Below are 10,000 nucleotides of genomic sequence, written 5' to 3'. Positions count from 1 at the left end.
TAAAAATATTTTTGTTATCGCAGTTTTTTTAATAAAGAAATGTTTTTCAAATCACTTCTTCTACAATAGCAAATTGGAGAGTAACCCGTGAGGAGTTGAAGAGGCCAGTTGGAAGGGTGGGAGTTTGCTGCAGCTTACTAAACGAATTTTTCTAATGGGAAACTTGCAATTCTCAGTATGCATATCATAATGCGATAATCGAGAGATGAATTCGTTACCCTGTCTTCCAAATACTGAAGGAGATCTGTAAACCACTCAAACGCATTGGTATCCGAACAAATCCAAAAGAAGTAAACTTTCTTCACAACAGGGTTGACGTTATTCTGATTGTGTTGATACCTGAAGATTTGAACAGCAGCAAAAACTGTGAGGTTTCAAACAAGAGGTTTGAGGATGCTTCGTGATGCTATTACTGTAACTAACAGAATGAAACTCAAAATGACTGAGGACTGAGGAGGCGGGAGGTCCAGTAGTTAGGGCGTTGGGTTTGCATGCGGTTTCCCCGGATTCAAATCCCGTTTTAACTTCCGGTTTGGATTTGCTTTCGGTTGTTCCGGATTCAACTCTACCACGCTTTGTAAATAGCCAACTGGTTGCCTCCTGCCAGTTGGGGTTCTTAATCATGTTCAGTTCCAGGTGTTTCTTTCACATTATCAAAAAAAGTGGGGTGCCTGTGAACTAGCTTATAATAATCATAATAATAATACCAACTTTATTCATTTAACTCAATGAAAGGGAAGGATACCACAGGTTATCCCTATCGAGGGTATCCGCCCGCAGCCGGATGTAATTGAGAGTCGATTTTGATGCGGGAGGAAAACCGGAGTACCCGGAGAAAAACCCTCGGAGTCAGATTGAGATCGAATGAAACACTTCCACTATGGATGGTTTTCACCCGACGTGACAGCAGCCATCTTGGTGCATGAAGATGTCCCAAGAGAAATCGAAAACAATACCTATGGATTTTGTTTGGGGGGGGGGAAGGGAAGGGGGGTAACAGGGGTGTTTTATGGGATTTGAGGAAATAGTGAATAGAGAAAAAAAGTCCTTTGGGAATTTGACTCCATTATAATGCAAGACATGAGTCATAATTTGCTACTGTTTTGTGCACCAACATGGCCGTCTCATCACGTGATAGAAACCCATCCATCAACAAAGCGTTTAGGTTTGCAGAATCGATCTTGGAGAACAAAAACGAAACGCACTCCATTAAGACCGGTATCTTTTATCCTTTCATTGACCGGTTTATGAATTTGAAAGTGGATTAGTGATGAAATGGCGACTTTTTCTACTACGAAAGGCACATACTTGACTCCTCCTAGAAGGGGTGGAACGCATTATCCTCCGATTACAAGTTCAGAGGGCTGCCCAACTGAGTTACTGGAGACTGGAGGGAGCTTAGGCCATTAAACTATTGAAAAATAACCGAAGTTGTTTTCAAGTAGCTATATCTCATTATTATATACTCAACAATATATCACGTTCCTGATTGGTCAATGACGAATCCATAAATAGGTTATAGAGTGCAAAAGAAGTTATGCAGTGCAACAAAGCGATGGAGTGATTTTGTTGAGCATAAAGTAAATAAGAAATGGTATGAACCTGCTCATGCATTTCGCGATTTATGTTCTCTTGTGATGTCTTAAAAGTTCTTGAGAACTTTCTAAACACCACTCATGCCTATAAATCACGAAATGTACGCGCAAGTTTATACGATTTCCTATACTTATTACATTTTCCAGGCATTGTGTTCATTCAAAATTGGCGCATCATAAATCGTCATATGACAGTAAAGTGAGACAGATCGTAATGATGCGAAAATATATAGACAATGAAGGCAACACGCAATTTTAAAGCCAAGGGTTGCTTCGTACAAAGGCGCGTTTATAAAGGGACGAGAAATAGGCCCAGTACGCAAACACACTGCCCCTAGTCAGTAGATTTGGAAGATGCCCAATAATGATTTCATTTAATGGAACTTTTCGTGTCATCTAATCCGCTGACAAATTGCAAAAGCCAATGAAATGATTCAATAATTTACCATACCGTAAATCCTCTATTAAGCCCCCCCCCCCCCCTTCCCCTCCCCCCATACTTATTCTTCACAAAAAAATTAACGATTAACGTAAACTGATCAGTTATGGTTTATTCAGGCTGAAAGTTCACATTGTTTTTGGTCTACGGCCGCATTGTCGTTTGTAAAGTTGCGTACGACAAATCAATACAAGTAACCATTCTCATAAAAATTACCGAAGAACATGAGGCCGAAAGCACATATTTGAAGGATACGAATTTTGTTTTTGTTACTCTTAGGCTTCCACAAGTGAATTACACGTTAAGTCTACTCTGTCTGATACCACGGTATTTTTGTTGCAGGTGATGCGTTTCGCTAAATTAAATAAGTCCCCCTCTCTATTAAGCCCCCCTCAAAAGTGCTTGAAAAAATTAAGCCCCCCGGAGGCTTCATAGAGGATTTACGGTACTTATTGCCCATAATTTGTTTGCTTCGACAAATAGGCATTTAAAAGGTTATATCTATCCGCTGCATTGCCACTTCAGGAGCCAAATTTTAAGTAGTGTATGAAGGACTTACCAAATAGACTTCAGCACCGATGCAAAGGGTGTCACACCAATGCCTGCTCCGATGCACATACAAACAGGATACTTAAAGACGTCCTGTAAAGAGCAGATCAAACAACACATGATATGTCCACCATAATTCACGGTATAATAAGGCTCTAGCTGTATTTTAAAAGTAAAAACGCAAAATGAGATTCTAACGATCTCATGTCCAGAATTGCAGGTAATTAAATGCACGCCCAATTTTGATATCCAACACGAAGGTCCCTTTTAGTCTAAGCATTTCCTATCTGTTTCTAGCAACAAGGTAAGGGAAAGGGTTGAACGACGACCTTAAATTGCCAATCGGATTTTTCGGAAAAGAATATAAACCATCGAATCTTCATTCGAAAAACTCTCGGTTGTATACGTAAGTCGCATACGCCATCAGTTGGAGACCAGGGAACCGGAAATCGGTTTATATAAAAGCCAAAGTATAGGCCACTTTTACGCCTTGCTTATTTTGTTTGCCAACCAAGAACTTCTTCACTAGTTTCAACGTAAAGCCGTTTTATGACAGCTTTGAAAAAGAAATGCTGGCCAGTAACCGAGCCTACATGGATTCTGCATAAGGTATCTGGGAGTCTTGATTGCCTCAAATTTATAAAAAATAAAAAGCAGCATTGGTATTCTCTCAAAACTTCGTTACTATTTAAACTCAGATACCTTGATTAATCTTTTGTATGCTTTTATATACCCTTTTCTTGTTTATGGTATTATCTCATGGGGTAATACTTACCCATCTTTCTCTCGATCTTTGTATATTTTACAAAAGAGAGTAGTAGGTATAATGACTTCCTCTCAATACCATGACAATTCTAGTCCTCTCTTTAAACGCCTGAATATCTTAAACTTTCATGATCTCGTCAATTCTTATATTGCAGTTTTCATTTATAAGTGTTATAACAAGTTATTGCCGTCTGCTTTCGATGCTCTTTTTACATGGATTAATCATATGCACAACTATAACACTACGCTATCCACTAAACTTTCTTACTCTTTGCCTAAAATAAGAACTAATAGGCCATTTTACAGTTTTTTGCTCAGCGACCTAGCCTATGAATGGCTGCGAGGCTGCCGGTGACCTTGCATTGATACAGCCCCCACTGCTTTTATCATGTAAATTGTGTTGTTGTAATTCCAATTAGTCCATATTGACATTACAAAAGCACAAAGGTTTGTATCAAAACAGGGTCACCGGCAGCCTCGCTTCCATTCTTAGGCCAGGTAACTTAGCTACAACTGTAAAATGGTCTATTATAGAGTGTATAATATTAGATTAAAGGCCCAAAGATTTAGAATTCTATTGATGAAAGCACTAAGGTTCTTGAATTTAAGAAAAACATTATATCTGACTTATTATTAATAAATCTTCCTTATTATTAATAACTACTAGTGATGTTACAGTTGTGCATATATTTTATTTATCTATAACAAGCCATGCCAATTTTTTAGCACCATCTTTTCCCTAAAATAATCTAGATATGCTATCTTAATTTTAATTATCTTCACTTTTCTGTAATTATAATATTCAAATATCATAGCTGCGTGAGTGGTGTGGTTTTGTGTGTGTAAGTGCGCGTGTTGGGTTCTGCTTGTTTCCGTTTTTAGCCAAGTCATTTTATAACCGACCCTTCTCTTAATCTACGTACTGAAATTGTTATTTTGTGATTGGCCGCCCGGCTCCTCTAACCACTATAGTTATTCCGGGCAGAAGGCACTCTATTTAATTTTAATCAAATTTCCTACTTTCTTTGTAAATATTTATGTAGTAAGAGTACAAATAGAGGTTGTTGTTGTTGTTGTTGTTGTTGTTGCTGTTGTTGTCTACAAACAGGAACACTCACTGAGCTTGCAGTTCCAAAGGGTCCATCAACAGCAAGTCTGCAAAAGGAAAAGTAAAATGTTTTTTAAACGACCCTTTTTGAATTTGTATGGAATCAAAGACTTCGTATTCGGCCTTCAGACTTTCCCAACTCTGGTAAAAAGCTGAGATAAAAAGAGCATGTTTTACAATCTCCCTCTAGCTGAGGGGAATCCTGTTTCAAGAAATAGAGCTTGAGTATCGCTGTGACAAAATTAGCATCCTTGGGGGAGAGGAGGGGAGGTGAGGAAGTATGTGGCCCAGGCGAGGAAATAAATAGTGCTGAATTTAGAGGTGTTTCCATGACCTTGGATAAGTATTTGATACTGGGACTAAAGATCATATGAAGCTAGATTCTTAGCTAATAGAAAAAATGTATTTATTAATTCACCCGCAAAAAAATGCTAGTGTCCGTCGTTCGCGAATAATCCTCTTGTTTTAGTAAGGACAAAAGTCAGGCAATGGGGATGAATCAGTTCATGGAACCAAAATTTGCCAAAATTAAAACTACATAACAAAGTTCTGACAGCTAAGTAATTAGCAACTATTCACCGAAGTGGAGGTGCTAGTGGTGGATATTTACCGAGCCGCGAAGCGGTGGGGTAAATATCCAACGCTAGCCACCGACACTGAGGTGAATAGTTGTATATACTAAAACAGTGACATAATGTAGCACAAAAAGATGATTTTAACTCATTTATTCCTGCAAAGATTACAACATTTTCGGGCGCAAATTCCGCGCGAATTGCTCGGAGATGAATAGCAAAGGATATCCGGAGTTTGAGTAGCCAATCAGCGCGCACGTTCAACGATATCCATTGTTTAAGTATATACTAATTAAATTTATCAACAGGTTTGAGAGCTTTGAGCAAAAGTTAGACTTTACCCGTTAGAAGTCACAAGATTGCGTACTAAATCCAAAACATTTCCTTGACAAAAACAACCTTATGTCTGCTTTTATTTTTGCTTTTGACCATTGGTCAAGAGCATAGACCTTATTCATAAATGGCGGTCAATTTATAATTCTTTTGTCGAAGTGCAAATTAGCCTACCAAGCCTCCATACCATACAGTGAATTGAAAAGAATTCTTGCTTTAAAATGAGGCTTGGTAGGCTAATTTGCACGTGGACAAAAGAATTATAAATGTGACCGCCATTTATGAATAAGGTCTATTGACTGGAATAAACAGTACTCTCAATTAACTATAACTGAAAGAAATGTATGAATTAAAGTGCGGGTCCTAAACGAAAAATAGGAGTGATCCTGGCCTCGCACTTAACTGGTCAATTTAAACAATTGTGTCTTATAGACACCTGAAAAATTCAGGCGGCTTCAACGGGATTATGAAACCTATCACCTTTGCGATGCCGGTGCAATGCTCTACTAACCGAACTATGAAACCACTCATTTGCAAGCACGTCAATTTATTGACCTCATTTGTTCCCGTGAAAGGACTGACAAATTCTTTAAAACCTAAGACTAAAATCCATTTTGACAATGACAACAGTCGGTTTCTCTTTTTAAACCGGCCGACACCTTAAAATTTTATTGAAACCCCTGAAAGTGACTATTTGGCAATCAATCGTGGATACTTTGAATAACCAAGAGGGAAGACGACGTTGGTACAATAAAAAAATGTAGATGATAAAGGGCTACAAAAAGGAACGAAGCTATGGTTGGCAGAAAATAATCATCCAGTGTTTTTTTTTACGATCTAATTGTTCTGATTTTCTGAGATCTTTACTAACCTTGGCAAATCAGCAAGACTTCTTGTTTCGTTTCCGTCTCCTTTAAAAAGTTTAGCAAGTCCACCTGTTAACACAAGGACAAACCATTCACTTATTTCGAATCGCAAAAGTAGTTTCTACGTACAGAGTGAGTTCACTTTGACTTGACGCGGCCATGGTAAATTCTTATGTATAGGCAATCACATGATTTCCAATGTAAATTTGAAATAAATAAGCACAAGTAATTTTTTTTCAAGGACGAACAAAATTACACGAACCCGTAGGCCGAGTGCCATTGGTGGTCTGAGAAAAGTTACAAGTGCTTATTTATTCCAAATTGCAGGAAAAAATTCGAGACGGTTAAGCAAAAGTAACGCACGTGTACATGTATCACGCAAAAAATTGAGCCGTCCAGGGTTCGCATTTGAGTTTGTTTGCTCACTGACCAATCAGAATGCTTGATTTATTTACTACTTTTGTACTTAATTACCTCTTTTCTGCACTGTGTTACCTGAAAACGGCATTCAGCTATAGCCTCGTGTGCCACTTTTTTGTTGTTACACATTTTGAAGTCAACTGTGATCTATTACTGAACAGACGCACAGCAACATGGAATCTGTTTACTAATCTTACCTGTCCAATCTCCGGCGATGCGAATATGAACGGAGAAGAAGTCATCTTCAGGGGCCTGGAAAAAAAAATACGACAGTGACTAGAAACATTGGAAGATTATCATTAACTAACAAAAATCTAGTTACCAGTCCTTTCCGGCTGTATGCAAATTGAAATTGATTGATACGCCTTTATTATTTCCATAAAAAGTAGGAGTAACTAAGAATGAAAGGTTCCGATTTCGCTGCTCAATATTGTTTTGGCCAACATGTTCGAGTGTTATGCCCCACATTTGTGTTCGATCAATGCTAGCTATAACTGTTGCTACTCTTAGCCAAGCGTCCCAAATTGGGAATCAACAAACGATATTGCAACTAAAATCTTTTTCTTTTGGTGTGGCTAACAGTATACTCCAGAAGCAAAACTGGAAAGCTCACCATCTCCCAAGACAACTTTTGTTTGCATCTTATGTCTAATTTACATTCACTGTTCACGTAGATTATTATCAACTTAAACAAGTAGGTTAAACAGGGACAGGATAAAAACTTTGAATATTAGATAGGCTAACGAATTTAACGTTTTGTCAGAAACTCAGATTTTGGAAATATGCTAACCAACACAGATTTAACCACTTAAATTCCATTGGGAAATTATAGAATTGTCCCCACTTTTTTTCATTCGCTTGCTAACTTACCGATGTTAGAGTAAATGGATGCCACTCCAAATGAGACAGCTTGGGGCACTTGAGAAATATGTACTAGAAAAAAAAAGAACAAACTTTAAACAATGTCTTAACTGAGAAATTCAAGACGAATTAATATGCCAGAATAGTCAAGGTTCAATACCTGCCCAGCGTCATGATGGAATCCTTTCTTTCTCATTTGAATCTCAATAACTTTAGACGGATGATTCACAACCTAAGGATTAAAAAAACACAGAAAAGAAATCCTTTTCCACCATGTCGACTAGCTGTCAAAACAAGTCTGCATTAAGCCTTTTAATACGAGTAATTAACAATTATTCCGCGTAGCAGCGAGTTGGCTATAACCCGTCCCATATCCAACGAGCGCGAATGGATTAATAATTATTGCTTTATTAAATTTCTCATTTAAATCTTAAGTTGAATTACTGTTACGAGTTATCGACGTTAAATATGGTTACTTTACTTTACTTTACTTTACTTTAACGCGTGGACCCTTGAACCAACCGATAATTGATAAGATAGCCGATAATTAACGACCGATAACCGTGTGACCATATTAGGTCATATTAACCAGTCAGAAAGTTAGAAACGCAATTATATCCTTTAGACTCAAAGTATGTTAGTTTGATTTCATGGTGTGCTTGCTCACAAGATCTGGACAGCAAGAAGACGTAAGACATATATCGGTTATGTATGAGGGTTATTGCGCGCATTCTTTCTGAATATTGCACAATTATTTCACAGTACCTATAATGGCCTCGGGCGTGTAAAAGTGATTCACTGTAAGTACGTGGTGACAATAGACCCGCAAAACGTGCACAGTAAGTTCTGTTTGAAATACAGGAGCGCTTACTCGTATACTTCTTATCAAAATGAAAATGGCAGTGCAACCAAAAGTGAAAAGCAACCTCCCTCCCCTGACACCCCCCATCACATCTCACCTTCATGATTTTAACCTCCTGGAAAGAGCGATAGAATCTGATGAATCTTTCAATGATGTATAAGAATACAGGCCCAACCACCCATTTCCAAGTCTAAAACAAATTAAGAAAACGTGATTAGTTTTCATCGTTGATCCTCGATTATATTACCCCCTATAATCTGCACTCAGGTCAAGTATTGCAACATAATGAGATACAAGTGCCTTATCGGAGAAGAAAAAATGAAACTTTTCTTTAACTCCCTTTAAAGCGTCAACTCCTTTTTTGACAAGAGACTTAGAGTTGTAGCCAGGAACATTGAGTAAGGGTAACCTTCTATGGTTACTTAAAAAAGGTTCGGGGGACACTTAATGAGGTTCATCGCCAGTATATCTGGCAATATGTGATGTTACGTTAAGAAGGGTTAGTAGACACTTCGTGTGCGTTGATCATACAAACATGCACCTCATTCTCGTGCAAACAGGGCAAGCTGCTGATTATTGCAAAAATAGGCCATTTCCAAGTTCATGTCTGCCTACTCTTCAAAGCGAGTCTAGGTGAGCAGTTTTTCTTATGAAAACTAGTTTTCATTCATATGTAGACTAGAACTAATTACCATCACAAAACCTTCGCACAGTTTAGACTCGCTTTGAAGAGGAGGCAGACCAGGGGTTTCAATAGAAGCCGGTTACCGGCGGTATACCGCCGCCTGCTTTGCCTCACACCGCCGGCTAGTTTGCCTTAGTTTTCACTAAAAATGCTATCATAAACTTGTCAAACTGCCGCCTTCAATGGGCTATCATGGACGGCTATTTCAGAAGTTATTGAAACCCCTGAGGCAGACATGAACTCAAGAATGGCCCATTCTTAAGGGATCCATTCTACTAACTACGACGCTGCATATCAACCCAAAACGGCTCACCTGGAAGTTTAACCAAAACATTTATTATCTACATCTACATCTACATTTATTGAGTTGATAAAATCTTGTAAGATATCACATCAGCTATCAAAAGGAAACATGCCCTTACATCCGGGTGAGCAAATTTGGAACAAAACATACAATATGTAACAAGGCACAATACGTCACTCTTGTCATAAGACCATGAACACCCTCTACGTCTAGTTCATTTCTTCCTTTGAATAATATCTCGCGAACTGTAGCTAGCACACAAGAAATAGCTAAAAAACGGGTTTCAGTGAGTTTGGGCAAGCAGCGAACATCTGTTCATCGTTCTTCGTTGCCGTAACCTGGGTTCAAACTATGTAAACTTATAAAGGTAGTAGAAAGTCAAAAATACGTTATCTGTACACTAAGTCTTGCAATAATATGTCTTTACTTACATTCATTCCAAATGGTTTAAATTGGGGATCCTCTTTACATGGACCCTCCTTACCCCAAAGGGTAACATTTGCTGAGCAAATTTCTGGGTCATGTTCTTCCAAGTTTGACTGAAATCGAACCACACCCCTGAAAAATAAAAAGGCAACAGACAAACTTAAATTTCGTAACAAGAAAATGACAATGAAGGCAAATTCATATTGAAGTCTAAA

At 38.2% G+C, this 10,000-nt stretch overlaps 1 protein-coding gene across 2 annotated transcripts in view; it reads right to left on the bottom strand.

Moving 5' to 3' along the window:
* LOC138003695 (cytochrome b-245 heavy chain-like) overlaps positions 1-10,000 on the bottom strand; it is a 51,812-nt gene that overhangs the window by 7,102 nt on the left and 34,710 nt on the right. For both annotated transcript variants that reach the window (XM_068849897.1, XM_068849898.1), the window contains 9 exons: positions 9,791-9,917; positions 8,468-8,560; positions 7,669-7,740; positions 7,518-7,580; positions 6,845-6,899; positions 6,233-6,296; positions 4,467-4,503; positions 2,594-2,676; positions 219-339 (listed from right to left, as the gene is read on the bottom strand). In XM_068849897.1, the coding sequence (XP_068705998.1) occupies positions 219-339; positions 2,594-2,676; positions 4,467-4,503; positions 6,233-6,296; positions 6,845-6,899; positions 7,518-7,580; positions 7,669-7,740; positions 8,468-8,560; positions 9,791-9,917 (715 nt within the window). The remainder of the gene's footprint in view (positions 1-218; positions 340-2,593; positions 2,677-4,466; positions 4,504-6,232; positions 6,297-6,844; positions 6,900-7,517; positions 7,581-7,668; positions 7,741-8,467; positions 8,561-9,790; positions 9,918-10,000) is intronic.

Source organism: Montipora foliosa, chromosome 5 (genome assembly GCF_036669935.1).
Source record: "Montipora foliosa isolate CH-2021 chromosome 5, ASM3666993v2, whole genome shotgun sequence".
In the NCBI taxonomy this organism is placed as follows: Eukaryota; Metazoa; Cnidaria; class Anthozoa; order Scleractinia; family Acroporidae; genus Montipora; species Montipora foliosa.
The sequence above is the reverse complement of the archived record's forward strand: the minus strand, read 5'-3'. Positions and strand labels throughout refer to the sequence as shown.